Raw genomic sequence first — 22,603 nt, 5'->3', positions numbered from 1 at the left:
CAGGAAGGCTGACGTTTCGGGCCCGAAACGTCAGCCTTCCTGCTCCTATGATGCTGCTTGGCCTGCTGTGTTCATCCAGCTCTACGCCTTGTTGTCTCAGCATCAGAGATAACATCTTTTGAATTTGAAGATTACTCACAAACAGTCTCTTCATGTGTCAGATATTCAGCACCAATTCAATCAAATACAACCATTACTAAGACAACTGTTCCTTTTGAGCTTAGTATTTTAAGTACAGTTCCGGTAATGATTGCAAGCCCGGGAGAAAAAGATTGAAGATTCAACCCAAAACTTTCACAATCTGGGTTTAATTTAGTTGAATGGCAGAGAGGCCTTGTGGGGTAGTGTACCTACCTCTGGGTCAGAAGCTTCAGGTACATGTCCTGCTTCAGGACCTGATAATCACAGAAGTTATGTCATAATACATGTAAACAGGTGGATGATCAATCTGTTAACCTTTTTGATAGGCCAATGGCAAGAATGGCTTATAGCTTCCTGTTTCAGCTAGAATCATGTGGTAGCTGCAGCACAAGAGCTTCCTCATGTTTAAGGGTTCCAGGAACAAGGGTTATCCTCATTCTGAACTCTCTCTCTAACGCATGCAGACACACACACACACTCTCTCTCTCTCTCTCACACACACACACACACACACACACGCACACACAGACGCAGATGCACACACACGCACATGCACAGACACACACACAAATGACATTGGGAATGCTAAAGCATTTTTGATACTGATGACCATGCACTGACTCCCTCCAGACAACGCAAGTATATGGACATCTAAAAGGAGGGAATCAGACCCTGCTATAAGACCATAAGACATAGGAGGTAAAAGTAGGACATTCAGCCCATCGATTCAGTTCCACCACTCAATGAAATCACCCTGATCTGATAATACTGAACTCCACTTTCTTGTTTTTTCCCCATAGGCCTTGATTCTCTTCCTCATTAAGAATCTATGCATCTCAGCATTGAATGGGGTTTTAGACCGGGTGAGCACAAAGGGATGTGTAACATTACAAATCTCTGTCACAGGCCAAACCATTTGGCGACAACAGCCAGCACCAAAAAACTTTGTTGAGGCATTTGTATTCTGTTCTTCGAAGTTTTTTTTAACACAGTATGTTGTATAATTCTGTTATTCTCAGTTTCAGGAAAGCAGCCGCCTTCTTCCATGTCTCCAATCATACTAATATCACAGAACAGAAAATCCATCATGACGGTGGGAAGTTCTGGTGGCAGTATGATTATCAGCGCTATTGCACAGGTGAGTGTGTTGTGTGACTGAATTAAGCAAGGTTCATTTTTGCTGCAGGTGTATGAACAGTGTCACCAGAAAACATTCCACTAGCATTCAGTAGGACTATGATTGGGCTTCAGTAATATTAATGAATGAAGATAAAATAGAATAAAGCAAACTATTTACAAATAACAAGCATTTAAAGATTTTGCAACACACAGTAAAATTATAATCTCATGAATTCCAAAAGCACCCCTTTACAGTAACTACATCAGAGAGAATACCCTTCTCTATCACCCCTGAAGGGCTTAATTTAACTTGGTTGCAACTTGCAATATTGAGAGATGATGGTCTCTTCTGGAGCCTTCAAACAACTAGGCTTAAACATTCTCAGCTTCAAATAACCCTTTCAGGGTTTTGACCAAATACTTCTCCTCTGCAACTTTTGCCTTGTGCTCAGATAACCTATTTTTCGAAAAAAATTCTAACTAGCTCCCTTTCTTACACATCCATCTTTAGCCAAACTTCTGTCGAACTGCCCAAATTGAAAGTTAAAAGAAAATTAAACCCAAGCAATGGGTGTTTCTACCAATCGAAAGAAAAAGAAATCAATGGCTGACCATCTCAACTAGAGCCTAATGCACAACAGTTTACCTTATTCTCTGGAGATATTCTCGCATTGTAAACAAAATCCTCTCTGAAAGTCTTGTTCTCTCACACTGCTCACGAACACTGAAAACATATGCCACTAGGTCGAACTTCAAAAATAAGTGATAAGCGTTGGGGCAGAAGTCCTATGGCCGGCCCAGAGTGGCAATGAGGGTAGGCACACAGGGAGGATGGCAGGTTAGAAGGCTGCCTTTGTGCACTGAGTCATCATTCCAGGTGAATTCTTGGTTGTTAGGCTCCTAGCCCTGCCATTTCACACCACCAGTGTTTCCACACACACACCCACAAGCCCCACCATGTATCCTCCTTTCTTTCATTCCCTTTCATTTCTCCTCCAGCCTCCAAAGCATATTCCATGCCTCCTGTGCCTCACATGATTGTCATCAAGGAAACCAACAGGAAACTAAAGGCTCCATCTAGCACCGCAGAACCTTCCCAAGGAGCTTGGGAACCTATAGTTCCTCGCTGCTTTTCCCCATGGCAATACTTTAATCATTCACAAGAAACTTACAAAGCAATCAGCATCCTTTGCATCTGTTGCATAAATTCTTGTGATAGCTTGAAATTTGGCATTTTTGTGTCTGTCCCACTGAGAGCAACACAACAAAAATAATAAATTGTGTAACAACTGCAAGCGGTTCTTGTTGACTGAGTGGGCAGTAATTTGGAACTGAGTGGGCAGTAATTTGGAAGATTGTGTACAAATCTTCACCAGAGAGAAAAAAAAATGTGAAGAACTTGATCCTTACGCCACCAATTACCATTCTGTCTTCAAAATCTGTTTGCCAAACCACCAATTAAAACTCGAATGACAACCTCTTTGTGTGTGTGTGGTTGCACACAGCAGCACATACAGTGTCTGCTGTCTGAATGGATATATTTCTAACATCAAAGTACAAACTTGCTCTGCTCTAATCCCAAAATGTTTTACAATGCCAACGAGGCCCTTCTTGTAGTTGATTATAGGAAACGCAGCAGCATAGACCCACTGCCACATTCAGTATTTATTTTGTTTCTCTCTCTAGAGGCTGCTAGACCTGTTGGTTGCTTATTAGAGGAGAGAGGTTGATGGACATTAAGCTTTGCTGCAGGAGTATTTAGCCTTTTGTATTTCTCTATTGAAACATATGGGCCTTCCCAGAAAAGGTGCAAAAATCTCGATTGCAAACACTCCTGCAGCAAAGCTTAATGTCCATCAACCTCTCTCCTCTAATAAGCAACCAACAGGTCTAGCAGCCTCTAGAGAGAGAAACAAAGTAAATACTTCAAATTCTTTGAGACTTCTTCAGAACTGACCTCCCTAACCACCCTCTTGTCAGCGATGGTTGAAATGGATGATCCCTTGTCACTGACTCCCTAACTGGACATAAAAGGAAACCACCTTTGCTGGAAATATTTACCCTCAGCATTAAGAAGGTTGATTGCCATAGAGATGATAGTGTTTTCTGTTACTGCTGTTGCCCTTTGTCTCTCCCTCTGTATATCCTGTGTATAGCGTGTTTGTTGAACTGAGATTGATTTCTCTCCTCTTGGCTTGCAGATCATTATGAACAAGTTATGGTTTGGGCTCAACATGAAAAAGGCAATTGAGAAAAAAAGATTATATGTGAATTCATCTAATGTCTTGCAGTTTGAAGAAGAATTTGATAATGTAAGTTTGACTATAGAAGATTGTAATGTGTGTCTAAGGTTTACAACTTTGAACCATAAACATTGCCAGTTAATGTTGAAGACATAAGTGAATTGCTTATCTTTAGCATTGTGAAACGACATGATCTAGAAATGGGACTTCATTTCCTGATCTACTCCCTCGGGTAAAAAATACCACCGTATCCAGGGAGCTTCCATACTCGCCCTTCTCTCTAAGCTCCCCCAGACCCTGGATTTATCCCTTAGTGGATTCTCTGTGGGTATCCTTCGGTCACTGTTGATATGGTATTTTGATGCAAACCATTTAAGGATAATTTGTGTGAACTTCAGCTTTCCAAGAGGAAAGCAGAGTACCTACATGTCTGCAGTGGTGTACTGTAATGTAGTGGGTAGCACTGAAATCTTGCAACAAGCTGTGAAATAATTCTATAAATCTGGCTATATGTGGGTGACACCTAGAAAAAAAATCGTAAATCTTGTCTGACTGTTATAGAAACCAAAGTACTTCCCTAATGCCCTTCAGGAAGGATCTGGAATTTGTCATCCTCCACCCAATATAGTCTCCATGTGGCTCTATGTCAGAGTACACCATTCGCTCATCTTGTCTTTCTCAAGAGGTGTAGCAAAATGGAGATAGCAAGAACTGCAGATGCTGGAGTCAGAGTTAACACAGTGTGGAGCTGGAGGAACACAGCAGGTCAGGCAGCATCAGAGGAACAGGAAAGTTGACGTTTTGGATTGGAACCCTTCATCAGGACTAACCCTAACCCCAACCCAACCCAAAACATCAACTTTCCTGCTCCTCTGATGCTGCCTCACCTTCTTTATCCTTTAATCATTCATGGGATGAGGGTGTCGCTGGCTAAGCAGCATTTATTGTCCATCCCTAATTGCCCAGAGGGCAGTTAAGAGTCAACCACATCACTGTGGGTCTGGAGTCACATGTAGGCCAGACCAACTAAGGATGGCAGTTTCCGTCCCTAAAGGACATTAGTGAACCAGATGGGTTTTCCCCCAACAATCGACAATGGATTTATGGTCATCATCAGATTCTTAATTCCAGATATTTTATTGAATTCAAATTCCACCATCTGCTGTCCCCAGAACATTATCTGGGTCGCTGGATTAACAGTCCAGCGATAATAACGCTAGGCCATCACCTCCCCTGTGCTGTGTTCCTCCTGCTCCACACTGTATCGACTCTGAGGTGTAGCAAGATATTCAGTTAGATAAACAATTGCTACAGTCCACTGTCACTGTAATCCTACAGCAGTAAATAAAAAATAACCTGATCCTCGGAATGTGGTGGTACAAGATGCACAGATGGATTAAGTAGTAAATGCTGATGACTACAGACGCAACCTCCTCAACCTTTCCACATAAGACAGTCTCTCCATACCTGAGATCAGCCTAGTGAGAATCTTCTCTGAACTACCTCCAAATATCTTTCCGTAGATAAGGGGTCTAAAATTATTCACTATGTTCCAGCTGTGATCTGAATGTTGTATTATTTTGTTTTCGCAAAACCTGTCTATTTTTATACTTTATTTTCTTTGGAATAAAGGCCAACATTTTATTTGACTTTCCTATTACTGAATAAATTTAGATGCTAGCTTTTTGTGATTCATGCATGAGGATTCCCAAATCTCTGTGTGCTGTAGCTTTCTGCAGCCTTTCTCAGTAAATGATATTTAGTTTCTCCATTCTTCCTGCCAAAGTGCATAACCTCACATTTTCCCACATTATATTCCATCTTCCTTGTTTTTGCCCACTCACTCAAAATGTCTATATTCCTGTGCAGACTCTGTCATCCTCACCACTTGCCTTCCCAACTATTTTATGTCATCTACAAACTTGGCTATTGTGTATTCACTTTCTTTAATCAAATCATTATTGTGTATCATAAATATATTTTTAAGACAGCAATAGATTATTTATGATCAAGGGGATGAAAGATTATTGGGGGTGTGCAGGAATGTAGATTTGATGTTAAAATTAGATGGAACATGATCTTATTGGTTTGAATGATTGATTTTATTGTCCCATGTACCGAAATACGGTGAAAAGCTTTGTTTATGAGCGGTACAGGCAGATCACAGCCAGCAAAGGACGTACAGATCAAAAAGACTTAGAGGCATACAGGTTACATTGCAGGTTACATTATTCGAGGCTAGAGTCCATTCAGCAGTCTGATAATGGCCAGGAAGAAGGTGTTCCTGAACCTGCTGGTGCGTGTGTTCAGGTTTCTGTATCTTCTGCCTGATGGAAGATGCTGCAGGCGGTCATTACCAGGCTGCGATGGGTCTTTGATGTTGGCAGCCTTCCCACTGCAGTGAGCCGTGTAAATAGAGTCCATGGATGGAAGGTTGGCTTCCGTGATGGTCTGGACTGTGCACACCACCTTCTGTAGTATCTTACGGTCCTGGGTAGAGCAGTTGCCGTACCAGGCCGTTGTGCACCCGGACAGTATGTTTTCAACGGTGCATCTGTAGAAGTTGGTGAGGGACTTTATGGACATGTCAAATTTCCTGAGCCGCCTGAGGAAGAAGAGGCATTGTTGTGCCTTCTTCACTGTCATATATTTACACGGGAAGTCTAGGACAGGTCGTCAGTTATCATTACTCTGAGGAACTTGATGCTCTTTACTCTCTCAACCTCAGTTCCGTTGATGTAGATGGGGGCATTTTCTCCTCCTTTCTTTATTAAACCTTTCTCTCTATACATCACCAGATTCAAAATAGCCTGATCCCTGGTTGTATCCACAATGTATTGTTCTAGGAAACTATCCTGAGCACACACTATGAATTCTTCTTCATGGTTACCTCTGCCAGTCTGATTATCCCAATCTACATTAAGATTGAAGTCTTTATTATGTGCCATCATTATCCCCTGGTTTATTCTCTGACCCACCATATAGCTACGTTAGGGGGACCTAGTGATGACTCCTACCAGTGTCTTCTTTCCCTTTTTATTTCTTACCTCCACCAATATGGATTCTATGTCTTCTGATCCAAAATCATTTCTTGTTATCGTATTTGTTTCATCCCGTACGAACAAAGCTGCCCCACCACCCTTTCTATTCTGCCTGTCCTTTCTAAAAGTCAAATACTCCTGAGTATTTCATTCCTAGCTTTCATCTCCTTGTAATGTTGCCTATGCGATGGCTGTAAGATCACATCCATTAATCTGTATTTGTGCTGTTAATTCATTTACTTTTTCTGAATACTCACGCATTCACGTAAAGAACCATTAATTTTGCCTGTTTACGAATTTTTCCCCTTTTCATCTTATTTACTGCTTTTCTTTTATCTTTGTATACTCTGTCCTTTCCTGTTCCACTGTGGGTCTTATTATCCAAGTTGCTATCTTGTAGTGCTGACATGTTCTCTCGCTTTGTAAATCTACATTTCCCAGGCCTTCCACATGGTCTCATGAGTTTAAAACTCTCTCTACAGCCCTATCCATCAACCTGACCCTTTATAGCACCTACACCAACTTAGTATGAACTAATGCCAACCCATGTCCACCACACTTTACCCTTTTCTCTCTACCCGCTCTCAACATACCTCACAGGTCAGGCCAATGTACAATAATATTATGCATCGATTGGTTGTCACTATTTAACAAAATTCCATTTATTAAAAACTATTAATTTAATCTTATTTTCCCCTCTGATCTCTTATGAAAACAAACAGTTATATTTGAAGTTCCTTGATGGCTTTGATAATTTCATTATTTAGACAATGTGAATTCATGTCTGTTTTTAATAACTGACACCCTTCCCAGTGAAGCTCACCAGACACCACTGTCAACACCCTCTCAAGGGGGGCTTCAGATCTCCTAAAGAGTACCCTGTGTTAAGATGCCAGCTGATAGTAATACTGGACAAGATTGATTCCAGAATGAAACTTGGCTGGATAGATCATCTATTTAATTTTTAAAGTTGGCTAACACAAGTGAGGGTGGCACAGTGGCTCAGTGGTTAGCACTGCTGCCTTACAGCACCAGGGACCTGTGTTTGATACCACCTTCAGCTGACTGTCTGTGTGGAGTTTGCACATTCTGCCCGTGTCTGTGTGGGTTTCCTCCGGGTGCTCTGCTTTCCTCCCACAGTCCAAAAATTAGTCCAAAGGTTAGGTGGATTAGCAATGGGAAATGCATAGTTACAGGGATAGGGTAGGGAGTGTGGGTCCATGTAAGATGCTCTTCAGAGGGTTGGTGTGGACTCAATAGGCTGAATGGCCTGCTTCTGCACAGTAGTGATTCTATGAAGAGTGCACAACAGTAAGGAAACAGGCAAACAATGTTACATATATATTTATAGCAAGTTGAAAAGATCTTAACATAAGCATGAAAATCAAGTTTCAACCTGTTTCCCAGTACTATCCATTACAGTGACTCAATTCCAGAGAAATATCACTCTGATCTCAGCTTTTTAAATCTTTATTTAATTGATGTTTTCTAGTTTCTTGCCCCTTGGACTGCAGAGACTTTTTTTTTAAACAATTCCTTTCCCAGTCTGATGGCATGTACCTCTCTCAGTTCTGATGGCCTAAACTTTCTTAGCTCTAACAACCTAAGGATTTCTGTCCAAACTGTCCCGGTATGGAAGCTTCACAGAGCGGAAACTATGCCTGCTGAGGTGGCTGGTTCCTCTGAACTGTCCTGGGGAAAATTTTGGTTCCCTAGCGAGGAGAAACCGCTTTACCTTTGGAAGTGAACTCCAGATTCATCTGAAAGAACTTTGAGCCTCCTGTTCTTTAGTCAAGACTCAACAAATTGCTTGAATTTGGAGTCATAGAGATGTACAGCACAGAAACAGACCCTTCAATCCAACTCATCTGTGCTGACCAGATATTCTACATTAATCTAGTCCCATTTGGCCCATATCCCTCTAAACCTTTTCTATTAATATACCCCTCCAGATGCCTTTTAAATGCTGTAATTGTACCAGCCTCCACCACCTCCACTAGAAGTTCATTCCATACACACACCACACTCTGCATAAAAATGTTGCCCTTAAAACTCTTTTAAATCTTTCCCCTCTCACCTTAAACCTATGCCCTCTAGTTTTGGACTCCCCTACCCTGGGAAAAAGACCTTGACTATTCACCCCACCCATGTCCCTCATGATTTTATAAACTTCTATAAGGTCACCCCTCAGCCTCTGAAGCTCCAGGGAAAATAGCCCCAGCCTCTCCATAAAGCTCATCCCTCCAACCTGGCAACATCCTTGTAAATCTTTTTTGAACCCTCTCAAGTTTCACAACATCCTTCCTATAGCAGGGAGACCAGAATTGATGTAGTATTCCAAAAGTGGCCAAACCAATGTCCTGTCAAGCTGCAACATGACCTTCCAACTCCCTATACTCAGTGCACTGACCAATAAAGGCAAGTGTACCAAATGCCTTCTTCACTACCTATCTACCTGCAACTCTGCTTTCAAGGAACTATGAACCTGCACCCCAAGGTCTCTTTGTTCAGCAACACTCCCCAGCACCTTAACGTTGAATGTATAAGTCCTGCCTTGGTTTGCCTTTCCAAAATGCAGCACCTCACATTTATCTAAATTAAACTTCATCTGGCACTCCTTGGCCATTTGGTCTTCTGAGCTAGGACCTGTTGTAATCTGAGGTAACTTTCTTTGCATCTGAATGGGTATATGAATAGGAAGGATTTAGAGGGATATGGGCCAAATGCTGGCAAATGGGACTAGATTAACATAGAATATCTGGGGGTTAGCATGGATGAGTTGGACCGATGAGTTTGTTTCCACACTGTACATGTCTATAACTCTATACTCTAAATGAAAGCATTACACCACCAATCTTGGTGTTATCTGCAGACTTACTAAGCATACCTCCTATGTTCAAATCCAAATAATTTATATAATGTATTTGCCTGTAACATTTATCCATTAACACTACTGGGGTCTGCTAGACAGTTGGCTGAAGTCATATGCCTTTGTAGATGTATTTAGATCACTATTACAAATAAACTTTCTGACCTTTATAAAAACAAATCTTTACAGAACTACTTAAAATCTTTAAGACTCTATTTTAAAATCCAAATTCCAAAAATGATAGTGGATACCTTTCATTGCACCAACTATCCAAAGTAAATTAACTGAAACAGACCTGCACTGAGTGAGTGTCCTCTGTGCACACAGGTTCCAGACAGCAGGGATCCCAAAATTTGGGATTTAAATGGAGACAACTGACCATTTAATGTGAACTGCACATGCGTGAACTTAGGACCATCCCAAAACCTGCTCCTTCAGAATTTGGAAATGATGTAATCGACAGCCAGACTTGCAATTTTGAGGGGATATTTCACTTTCAGAGTGATGGATAGGGTCCTGGCCTTGGAGTCAAGTTCATCTTAGACCTGCGACCATCCCCTTCCCCCACCCTAAGGGCTGCAGTTTGCCCATCTTAATGAGAGTCTTTAAACCCCTCCCATCTCCATCCCCACAACCACATTCTACACAATATGAGCTAAATACATTCTTATGTCCCCTGTGCGTGCAAGTTCCCCATAAGCCAGAAAAACCTTTTGTCAAGAACAAGTGATCCGAAAATAAGGCCAAAGGCTTTTGCATTGTTATTAAAAAAAAGGCTTGTTTATTTTTCTGGGCAGACTGTCATTGAAGCATTGAAGAAGAAAAACCATCGTATCAATGACTCTGCGATTCAGCTGACATCTATTATTCAAGGAATATTTAAAGATCAAGCCTGCATCGAAGCAGTGTCAGATACCAGGAAACATGGAAAATCTGCTGGCTACTAGCACTTCAGGTCTGGACGTCACTTCAGATAAACCAGACGACTTCCCCTGACAACAAAGATGTAGTGTTTAACTTTCTATCCTCGAATCTGTGCCAGACAGTGTGGGAAAGCTAGACTGCATCTACCATTTGGTCAGTAAGGTAAAGCCTCAACTTGCTCAAAAACATGAAACATCAATCACCGAGCAACCAGGCTGCCTAGTGAATCCTGAGCCTTTTTGGACAATGAGTTTGAAATGAACCGAGCTGAGTTTTTAATTGATAAATTAGAAAGAGGTTGTTGAAAAAGATGGGGCCAAGGTTGTTCTACATCACAAATCAGAGTGCCATATAAGTCAGTCCAATATTGACACTCGGTGGTGAAAGAGATAGTTATTTTGTGTATTACACATTTAGCTTTAATGTAGCGCATATTGATAAGACTTGCTTCCTTTTACAATAGTAGTTACATATCATTCCAACTGTGGTTTTAATGTCATTTTTAATTGGGAAGGAAGAGATTTGTCAATCTTAAAACAAGTCAGATCCATCTTGTAGCATTTTTCTGTTAAGTACATGCACTCAGTGTAAGGTAATTATGGGAACAATGATAACTATAGGATTACACTGTGAAGCTCTGGATTAACACTGAAGTTAACCCTTAAACTGGACTGGCAAAACTTCTTGGGCTAGATTGAACCCGGAGTCTGGATGCCAGGACAGCATTACATTGTCGGTTGATTGAGAGCTCGAAGATGAATTCATTATGTAATTGCAAAAATGTTACCGACCTAAAACCAGCCATTACTGATGGGATTGGAATCTAATTAAAGTGGTAAATTTGGATTTAACCAGTTATGAACTGTGATAATCTAATGTTGACTAGTCTACAGTGACACTTTGATTGAGAGTTTGTGTATTACTAAACTGTGTGCTACAAAGACTGTGTCTCTTGGATTGGATTTTAATGACCCAGCACTGGTTGTTTGGAATTGGAAAGGGTGGGGTTGGCCCAGTACAATGTAGTTAGGGCTGTGTCCAACCTGTCTCCCAATGAAGGGCCAATTGAGTGCTTCATCTTGCCCCTACCAATATTTTACCCACCCAGGTCCACAGAAGTGAGTAGCTCTACAGCTTTCATTGCCTAGCTTTACATAAGCAAGGAGGCAATTTTGAGGTCTGTTACGTACCTTGGAGGAAAACCCTTAAGAGGTCACACCCCTCCCCTTTAAACCTTGCCACCCTCCCCTCTCTGGGGCTGCTGATACACTGACGTTATCGGACTCCCCAGGCTCCATTTCCTCCTCATCTTCAGGCAATGACCACTCCTAGGACTACAGAGCTGTCAGCCAGTGAGAATGTCCAAGACAGGGCTCCATCCCCAGATAGGATTGAAAGTCTCAATCTGAGTCAGTTAGAAACATAAAATACCTGCTGGGTTTTACCAGTTTTTTGGTGGGTGTGGTGGTGGGGGAATGGGACTCCTGACTGTCAGGGTTCCGGGGAATACATTAAATCAAAACTCTTTTTATTTTCCTGATGTAGTCACTGTGGATGGGTCAAGGTACATACTGACTTTCAAATTTTGAAATCAGCGTTGTTCAGCTTCAAACGCGAGCTGTAGTTTTTTTAAATTTGTTTTATTTTTGCAGGCCTATTATGTTAATGAGTTTCAAACTGGAATAAAGCATTCCATTTGGCACATGCACTGGGCACTGTATAATCCAAAAACAGGATGGGGAATAAAGTCTTTTTACATTGTCAGAACAAAGTGTCTGTCTCAATTGGAACTGTCCCAAGACCAGTCCTGCCCTTACTGAATAAATGGAACATGTTTCATTTCCCATACGAGCTACCTAACCATTTTCCTCAATGCCACTGCCAGTTAGACTGGTGGTTTTTGTGCAGGGAGCTCATGCCAACTCGAAGTTAGTTGGAAACCAGCCAAGTTTAATGGCATAAGACTTTAGAGCAGTCAGAGGCTTTCACTCCATTGAAATTAGCCCTCAAGTTTGGTCAGGCTCCTTTTTAAGTCCAAATTGCCTCACTGAGAAGTTGCGACTTGGTGTGGATGGAGCAATTGTAGGGCTGTGACAGTGATCTGTGAAAATAATTGTTCACTCAAAAGCCCAGATTGTCAATCACCTCTTTGAGGTTCATTTGGATTTGTCACCCTCCAGTGGTCATAGCATAAAATATCTCAGATGATGGTCTAAACTATGCACGTACCATGAAGTCACAGAATCATTGAATCCCTACAATGTGGAAGCAGGCCATTCAGCCCATTGAGTCCACGCTGAGGCCCATCCTCCTCCTTTATCCCAGTAGACCTGCATTTCCAATGGCTAATCCACATAGTCCACATAGCCTGCACATTCCTGGACACTGTGGGCAATGTACCATGGCCAATCTACTTAACCTGTACATCTTTGGACTGTGGGAGGAAACCGGAGCACCCAGAGGAAACCCACACATACATTGGGAGAAAGTGCTGTTAAATTTTTTTTACCAAGCTGTTACTATTCCTAGTTACTTAACAGGAGCTCATGGAAACTTAACAGCCAATATGGTCACTTTAGTCCATTTTCCTCCTCCTTACTCTTTGAAGGCACTCGTACTCAGATCCTTTTTTGCCTTGTAATTCCTTCATTCAACTCGAGTACCTGTCCAACTACCTTTTCAGGTAGAATATTCCAGATCTAGACAATTTAGGAAAAAAACTGTCTGATCTCTAAATGTTTTGCAGTGAGTTAAACACCAGCGCCACCCCCCCCGCCCCCGCCACTCCCATGACTCTGTTCAGCCTTAATTCTGAAACTAGTACACTGTTACTAGTGATGTGTTACATCAGTTACTCCTTGCTCAACAAGATGCAGTAAGATTTTTACTGGAATGGCAAGATGCAGCTAGTTATTCCTGTGTTTTTTTTTTACAGGATTGTGTTTTACATAGAGCAGTACATCACAGTACAGGCTCTTCGGCCCATGATGTTGTGCCGACCTATTATCCTACTAAGATCAATTTACCCTACAACCTACCCCCTGTTTAGGGGGATGCTAGCTGCATACTTAATGGGGAAGCGCAAAATCACTGATGGCAACTTCTGCATTCTACATTTAACTGCATATATATATACTTGAGACATTGCAGTCGCTTTCAGAGCTGTCAAATGATGTCATATGTTGACTGTTTTTTTGTCACTACCACTGCAAAATTGGAGCGAATGTGATTAGCCCACAGCATGAAATGTAATGGTTCCAGAATTGGCACTGTATTCATGTGTAAAATTATTCTATTTGCACTGCAAAAAGCTTGTATTCTATTATTTTCTTTCTAAAGGAGTCGCTAATGCAAGAGTAAAACATTGCAGATGCTGGAAATCTGAAATAAAAACACAAAATGCTGAGAAAAACTCAGCAGATCTAGCAGCATTTGTGGAGAGAGAAACCGAGTTAATGTTTCAGACCAACAAACAACCTTTCATCAAAACCTGCCAAATATTTTCACCAAAGAGTTGCTGACTTCTTCCCAGATTATCCTTCCAGTATATAAAAAACTACTGAGTGAGATTTTCTAAAATGTAATATTTCTCTTCTGGAATAAGCTAATTCATCGAAAACATTTCCACTACTTTACCTTGAAGGTAAAAACAACCAAAAACAAAACCACAGGCTTGTTTGTTTTACACAATGGGAATCTTACACCTTATTTGAATGTTAACAATGCTTTGTTGAATACTTTCCTCATTGTGACAGCACTCATGTTCTGGCAATGGCATCCAGCCTTCCACAGGGTCGTCTGACCATATAATTCCACACACAAATCAAATGGGTATTACACCACTGTCTCATTAAATGTCCAAAATATGTAATTAAGTGCGATGGTATGCTTGCTAGAAACATGAACTGAAGATTCTGAACCATAGGCATTCAATGTGAGTTAAAAAGAAAATCCAAAGATTTTTTTTGTTACAGTTGAAGTGTTTTGTTATTAATTTTCTTGTATATACATATCATTGCTGAAACTGTATACATACATGTTATTCCTGTGACATTTTTAGTTTTTGTTGTTATTGTGACTATCTAATCACCCATTACTGCTGTAAGTGCTGTGAATGTTATTGTTGAGATTGGCCAGAGTGTTCATAGTTTTTTTTAATCAATAATTCCAGTTTGGATTATGAACGTTTGTTTCTTATTTACATTCAATAAAAAATTTTATCTATAAATTTATGTATTTTCTGCAGGTATTGAGTACTTGATATTAGTAAATTAGTAACTGATAGATAAATATGTTAAATGGAATTTCTCCGTGGGTTAAACTCAGTAGGTGCTGAGTGATTCACATTTGCTTACTTATTAAATTACTTATTACAGATATGACCCAGCACCATTTCAGTTTCTGGGAGATTTATCCTCCCTTTATGACTTCATTTTGTGAAAAAAAATATTTAAAGTCTTCGGCTGTGTTAGTAACACTTTTTTCTTGCACAATATTCAAATGCTGACCAGGGGCTGGATTCTTAAACTTGCGATGCGGACAGGCACAGGGTTTTGCACTGATGTCCATCACCTCAGCTCCCCGGTTACTTTCCTGGAGGCCGATTGGGAGAGGTGGTTGGGCAGAAGCACCAGTTTGAGTAAAAAAAGATCCTTGTGTTACAAAAAGTTTATTGTCTTTCTTATTTTTCTCCACAGATGTTGCCAGATCTGCTGAGTTTCTCCAGCAATTTACACAATACAATATATTACAGCACAGGAACAGGCCTAGCGGCCCACCTGCGCCTATTCCTACTCCTTATTTAGACTCACTACTTTTAAAAAAAAACCAAAAGAACTGTGGATGCTGTAAATCAGGAACAAAAATAAGTTGCTGGAAAAGCTCGGTAGGTCTGGCAGCATCTGTGAAGAAAAACATCAGAGTTAACATTTCAGGTCTGGTGACTCTTCCTCAGAACCCACTACTTATTGCCCATACACAGTTTCTATCCCTCTGTTTGCCTCCGATTCATCAAGGTATGCCTTAAACGTTGCTAAGGTGCCTGCTTCCACCGTCTCCATTGGCAGTGTGTTCCAAGCACTCACCACCCTCTGTGTGAAAAACTTTCCCCACACATCTCCCGTAAACGTCCCCCCTCTCATTTTGAACCCGTGCCCTTTTGTAGTTGACCTTTCCACTCATCATAATTTTGTAGACCTCCATCAGGTCACCTCTCAGCTCTATCTCTCCAACCTCTCCTCATAAACCCTTCCAGACCAGGCAACATCCTGCTGAACCTTCTCTGCACCCTCTCTAAAGCATCCACCTCCTTCTTGTGAGAGATAGTAGGAACTGCTGATGCTGGAGTCTGAGATAACAAGGTGTGGAGCTGGAGGAACACAGTAGGCCAGGCAGCATCAGAGGAGCAGGAAAGCTGACGTTTCAGGTCTGGACCCTTCTTCAGAAATGGGGGAGGGGAAGGGGGCTCTGAGATAAAGCAGGAGGCGATGATAGAAGGTGATAGAGGAGCAGATAGGTGGAGAGAAGACGGACAGGTCAAGGAGGCAGGGATGAAGCCAGTAAAGGTGAGTGTAGGTAGGGAGTTGGGATGGGGGTTAGTCAGTGAGGAGGGAGGAGCGGGTAGGTGGGAGGGAAGACAGACCAGTCAAGGATGTTGGGATAAGGCTAGTAGGTGGGAAGTGCAGGTGGGGGTGGGGTTTGGTCCGTGAGGTGGGAGGAGCGGATAGGCTGGAGGAACAGCACCTCATATTCCGCCTGGGAACCCTGCAGCCCAATCGTCTCAATGTGGACTTTACAAGCTTCAAAATCTCCCCACCCCTGACCTCATCCCAAGACCAGCCCTTCTCGTCCCTGCCTCCTTGACCTGTCTGTCTTTTCTCCCACCTATCCGCTCCTCCCACCTCACGGACCAACCCCCATCCCCACTTCCTACCTACTAGCCTCATCCCCGCCTCCTTGACCTGTCCATCTTCCCTCCCACCTACCCGCTCCACCCTCCTCACTGACCAACCCCCATCCCAACTCCCTAACTACGCTCACCTGTTATGGTTTCATCCCCACCTCCTTGACTTATCCGTCTTCTCTCCACCTATCTGCTCCTCTATCCATCTTCTATCATGGCCTCCGCCCCCCTCTATTTATTTCAGAACCCCCTTCCCCTCCCCCATTTCTGAAGAAGAGTCCAGACCCGAAACATCAGCTTTCCTGCTCCTCTGATGCTGCCTGGCCTGCTGTGTTCCTCCAGCTCCACACCTGGTGCTCACCTCCTTCTTGTGGTGTGTGACCAGAACTTCATGCAATATTCCAAATGCGGCCTAACTAAAATTTTTTACAGCTGTAACATAACTTGCCAGCTTTTATTTTCGATTCCCCAGCCGATGAAGGCAAGTGTGCTGTATGTCTCCCTGGCTACCTATGTTGCTATTTTCAGGGATCTGTGGATCCGTACACCCAGATCCCTCTATACGTCAATGCTCCTAAGGGTCTGCCATTTATTGTATAATTCGCATTTGAGTTTGATCTTCCAAAATGCATCACCTCGCATCTGTCTGAACTAAACTCCATCTGACATTTTTCTGCCCAAATCTGCAATCTATCTATATCCCACTGTATCCTTTGACAATCCTCCTCACTATCTGCAACTCTACCAATTTTGGTGTCATTCACAAACTTACTAATCAGACCACCTACATTTTCTTCCAAATTGTTTATATGTATTACAAACAACAAAGGTCCCGGCACTGATCCCTGAGGAACATCAGTAGTTACTGATTTCCATTCTGAAAAACACCCTTCCACTGCTACTGTCTGTCTTCCATGACTAATCCAGTTTTGTATCCATCTAGCCAGCTTACCCCACATCCCATGAGACTCTACCTTTTGTACCAGCCTGTCATGAGGTACCTTATCAAATGCCTTACTAAAGTCCTTGTAGACAATATCCATTGCCCTTCCCTCATCAATCATTCTTGTCACCTCAAAAAACTCAATCAAGTTGGTGAGATATAACCTTCCCCACACAAACCAATTCTGTCTATCACTAACAAGTCCATTTGCTTCCAAATGTGAATAAATCCTGTCTCACAGTATCTTCTCCAACAGCTTCCCCACCACTGATATCAGGCTCACTGTCTGGTAATTACCTGGATTATCTCTTTCCCTCCTGAACAAAGGAACAACTTTGGCCATTCTCCACTCCTCAGGAACCTTACCTGAGGCCAAAGAGGCTGCAAAGATATCCATTAAGACCCCAGATATTTCGTCCCTTGCCTCCCATTGTATGCTGGGGTAGACCACATCTGGCCCTGGGGACTTTTCTGCCTTAATACATTTCAAGACACCCAATACTTCATCCTTCATTATGTTGACCTGTTTGAAAGTATTCATACACTTTTCCCTAACCACAACATCCCTCATATCCCTCTCTTTGGTGAAGACCAATGTAAAGTACTCATTAAGGATCTTACCTATTTCTTCTGGCTCAACACACAACCTTCCTCCTTTATCCTTAAGTGGGCCTACTCTTTCCCTAGCTACCCTCTTGCTCCTAATATATGTATACAATGCTTTGGGATTGTCCTTAACCCTGCTGGCCAAGGACTTTTCATATCTCTTTTAGCCCTAACTCCCCGTTTGAACTCCTTCCTATTTTCTTTATAATCTACCTCAGGTATGCTTCCACTTTTTTTTTGACTAAGCTGATAATTTCCCCGATCATCCAAGGTTCCTGAATCCTGCCATTCCTGTCTTTCGTTTTCACAGGAACATGCCTGTATTGCATTCAAATCAATTGGTCTTTACAGATTCCCAAAAGTCAGATGTGGATTTACCTTCAAACGGCCTTTCCCAATCCATATTCTCTAATTCTTGCTTAATTCCATTATAGTTGCCCTCCCCCAATTTAACACCTTCATCCAAGGTCCACTCTTGTCCTTATCCATAAGTATCTGAAAACTTATGGAATTATGGTCACTATTCCCAAACTGCTCCCCCATTGAAACTTGGACTATCTGGCGGGGCTCTTTTCCCTAAACCAGGTCCAGTGTGATTCCTTCCCTCGTTGGACTGTCACGTATTGTTTCAAAAAGCTCTCCTGGACACACCTAACAAATTGCTCTCCATCCAAACCCTTGGCAGTAAGGGGATCCCAGTCAATAGTGGGGAAGTTAAAATCACTCACAACAACAACACTGTTATTTTCACATTGAAATAACTCGACAGAGGCTTGTATCCCATTACCAAGTCACCCTTTATTTACACATGGATAGTACTTGACACTTGTCTGACTTCCTCAGAGCCAGCTCTCAGAGTGAACAGAGCTTCTGACACTCCTGTATATATCTGTCAGCCAGGACTCCCTGATTGGACCAGATTAACAGCGCCAATCAGGGAACTCACATTCTATGAGGTCCACCTGGCTGATTTTGTTACAATCAATAAACACATCTTTCCAGAATCTGATTACATGTCTCTTCCTCTATCTCCTGCTGACAGCTGGGAGGTCTGTAGTACAATCCCAGCATTGTGATTACACCCTTCCTATTCCTGAGCTCTACCCATAGTGCCTTTAAGCAAAGTCCCTCCAGGGTGTCCTCCCACAACAAGGCTGTGATATATTCCTTTACCAGTAACGCAGCTCCCCTTTCTCTTTTGCTTCCTTCTCTGTCTCGTCTAAAACATTGATATCCTGGAACATTAGGCTGATAATTCTGTCTCTCTTTCAACCAAGTCTCTGTGATAGCAACAACATCGTAATTGCATGCATTAATCCAGGCTCTAAGTTCATCATCTTACCTGCTATATTTCTTGCATTGAAGCTAACATAATTCAAGCTATTAGTTCCGTTGAGCTCAGCAATTGCTCCCTGACCATTCTTCCTCTTAGCTATATTTCTCTTAGTCTCAAACTGTTCACCAGTCTCTATTCTTACTGACCTGCTGGTTTGGTTCCAACCCCCACTGCCCCTAGTTTAAACCCTCTCAAGTGGCACTATCAAACCTCCCTGCCAGCATATTGGTGCCCCTCCAGTTTAGGTGCAACCTCTCCTTGTGCAGGTCCCACCTTCCCTGGATGACATCCCAATGATTCACATATCTGAAGCCCTCCCCACTTCACCAGCTCCTTAGCCACACGTTCAATTGTACTCTGTCTCTGTTTCTGGCCTCAGTAGTATGTGGCACGGGAGTAATCCTGAAATTACTACCCTAGGGGTCCTGCTTTTTAGTTTACTACTAACTCCCTGAATTGTCATTGCTGGACCTTGTTATTCTTTCTACCTATGTCATTTGTGCCAATATAGATAATGACTTCTGTCTGTTTGCCCTCCTATTTCAGGAGGCCCTGTACCCACTCAGAGACATCCATGACCCAGGCACCAGGGAAGCAACATACCATCCTGGACTCTCTTTCACGGCCACAGAAGTGCCTATCTGTGCTCCTGACTATTGAATCTCCAATTCTATTGCTCTACTATGCTTTGTCCCTCCCCTTTGTACAGCAGGGCCAGCCATGGTGCCTCTGCTCTGACTGTTGCTTCTGCTTGGACCATCCCCCTCATCAGTATCCAAAGTGGAATACTTGTTTGACAGAGGGTTAGCTGCAGGGAACTCCTGCACTCACTGTCTGCCCTGTCTAGCAGTCATCCATCTATCTTCCATCTATCTTGGGTGTGACCATGCTTCCATAACTTCTATCTATGACACTCTCCACTATTTGTGTGCTCCTTAGTGTCTCCAACTGTCGCTCAGGCTGGGTTTGTTTGTTTCAGATTTCCAGCATCCACGCTGATTTGCTTTCATTTGAGGCTTGTCTTGTTTGTTCATGTTGTAATGGTAATGGAAATTATGCTTTCCTTGCCATTCTGCCTGCCCAAGTGCCTGTTTAAAGTCAACCCCTATTTGAGCAACATATTTCTTCTTAGGTTAGGAGAATGCAAAGAGGCTGCAGAGGGACAAGGGCAGGTTAAATGATGAATAAGAACAGGCAGAGTGTGTACCATCTGCAAAATGCACAACAGAAATTCACCTATGCTCCCTAGACAGCATCATTCAAACACGCAACCTTCTACCAAAAAGGACAAGGGCAACAGATACACAGGAATACGACCACCTGTAAGTTCCTCTCCAAGCCACTCACCATCCTAACTTGGAAATATGTTGTCTTTCCCTCACTGTCACTGGGTCAAAATCCTGGAACTCCCTCCCTAACAGCATTGTGGATCTACATACAGCACGTGGACTACAACAGATTAAGAAGGCAAATCACCGCCACCTTTTTAAGGGCAACGGGAGATGAACAGTAACCAATTAGCTCAGACACTATGGGCTGGAAGAATGCAACATTGGCAGGTATCGTACAGCCATAAAGATTTAAAGCACAGAATAAGGCCCTTTGGCCCATCCCATTCATGCTGGTTAAAAACAACCACCTAACTATTCTCATCCTATTTTCCAGCACTAGGCCCAAAGCTTTGAATGCCTTGGCATTGCAAGTGTATGTCTAAATGCTTCAGAAATTAAGAACAAAGAACAAAGAACAAAGAAATTTACAGCACAGGAACAGGCCCTTCGGCCCTCCAAGCCTGCGCCAATCCAGATCCTGTATCTAAACCTGTCACCTATTTTCCAAGGATCTGTATCCCTCTGCTCCCTGCCCATTCATGTATCTGTCTAGATACATCTTAAATGACGCTATTGTGCCTGCCTCTACCACCTCCGCTGGCAACGCGTTCCAGGCACCCACCACCCTCTGCGTAAAGAACTTTCCACGCATATCTCCCTTAAACTTTTCCCCTCTCACCTTGAAATCGTGACCCCTAGTAATTGAGTCCCCCACTCTGGGAAAAAGCTTCTTGCTATCCACCCTCTCTATACCTCTCATGATTTTGTACACCTCAATCAGGTCCCCCATCAACCTCCATCCTTCTAACGTAAATAATCCTAACCTACTCAACCTCTCTTCATAGCTAGTGCCCTCCATACCAGGCAACATCCTGGTGAACCCCCTCTGCACCCTCTCCAAAGCATCCACATCCTTTTGGTAATGTGGCGACCAGAACTGTACGCAGTATTCCAAATGTGGTTGAACCAAAGTCCTATACAACTGTAACATGACCTGCCAACCCTTGTACTCAATGCCCCGTCTGATGAATGAAAGCATGCCGTATGCCTTCTTGACCACTCTATCGACCTGCGTTGCCACCTTCAGGGTACAATGGACCTGAACACCCAGATCTCTCTGTGCATCAATTTTCCCCAGGGCTTTTCCATTTACCGTATAGTTCGCTCTTGAACTGGATCTTCCAAAATGCATCACCTCGCATTTGCCTGGATTGAACTCCATCTGCCATTTCTCTGCCCAACTCTCCAATCTATGTATATTCTGCTGCATTCTCCAACAGTCCCCTTCACTATCTGCTACTCCACCAATCTTAGTGTCATCTGCAAACTTGCTAATCAGACCATCTATACCTTCCTCCAGATCATTTATGTATATCACAAACAACAGTGGTTCCAACACGGATCCCTGTGGAACACCACTGGTCACAGTTCTCTATTTTGAGAAACTCCCTTCCACTACAACTCTCTGTCTCCTGTTGCCCAGCCAGTTCTCTATCCATCTAGTTAGTACACCCTGGACCCCATGCGACTTGACTTTCTCCATCAGCCTACCATGGGGAACCTTATCAAACACCTTACTAAAGTCCATGTATATGACATCTACAGCCCTTCCCTCATCTATCAACTTTGTCACTTCCTCAAAGAATTCTATCAAGTTGATAAGACATGACCTTCCCTGCACAAAACCATGCTGTCTATCACTAATAAGCCCATTTTCTTCCAAATGTAAATAGATCCTATCCCTCAGTATCTTCTCCAGCAGCTTTCCCACCACTGACATCAGGCTTATCGGTCTATAATTACCTGGATTATCCTTGCTACCCTTCTTAAACAAGGGGACAACATTAGCAATTTTCCAGTCTTCTGGGACCTCACCCGTGCTCAAGGATGCTGCAAAGATATCTGTAAAGGCCCCAGCTATTTCCTCTCTCGCTTCCCTCAGTAACCTGGGATAGATCCCATCCAGACCTGGGGACTTGTCCACCCTAATGCCTTTTAGAATACCCAACACTTCCCCCCTCCTTATGCTGACTTGACCTGGAGTAATCAAACATCTATACCTAACCTCAACATCCGTCATGTCCCTCTCCTCAGTGAATACCGACGCAAAGTACTCATTAAGAATCTCACTCATTTTCTCTGACTCCT

At 42.6% G+C, this 22,603-nt stretch overlaps 1 protein-coding gene across 1 annotated transcript in view; it reads left to right on the top strand.

Moving 5' to 3' along the window:
- Nucleotides 1-14,565, top strand: part of LOC109934660 (glutathione hydrolase 5 proenzyme) — a 69,695-nt gene extending 55,130 nt beyond the window's left edge. The window contains exons 9-11 of the mRNA XM_048611403.1: nt 1,161-1,279; nt 3,462-3,572; nt 10,211-14,565. Of these exons, the coding sequence (XP_048467360.1) occupies nt 1,161-1,279; nt 3,462-3,572; nt 10,211-10,360 (380 nt within the window). The 3' untranslated portion in view covers nt 10,361-14,565. The remainder of the gene's footprint in view (nt 1-1,160; nt 1,280-3,461; nt 3,573-10,210) is intronic.
- The last annotated feature ends 8,038 nt before the right edge of the window (nt 14,566-22,603 follow it).

The sequence above is a fragment of the Rhincodon typus genome, chromosome 24 (assembly GCF_021869965.1).
Source record: "Rhincodon typus isolate 14 chromosome 24, sRhiTyp1.1, whole genome shotgun sequence".
NCBI lineage: Eukaryota > Metazoa > Chordata > Chondrichthyes > Orectolobiformes > Rhincodontidae > Rhincodon > Rhincodon typus.
This window is presented reverse-complemented; position numbering and strand designations above follow the sequence as displayed.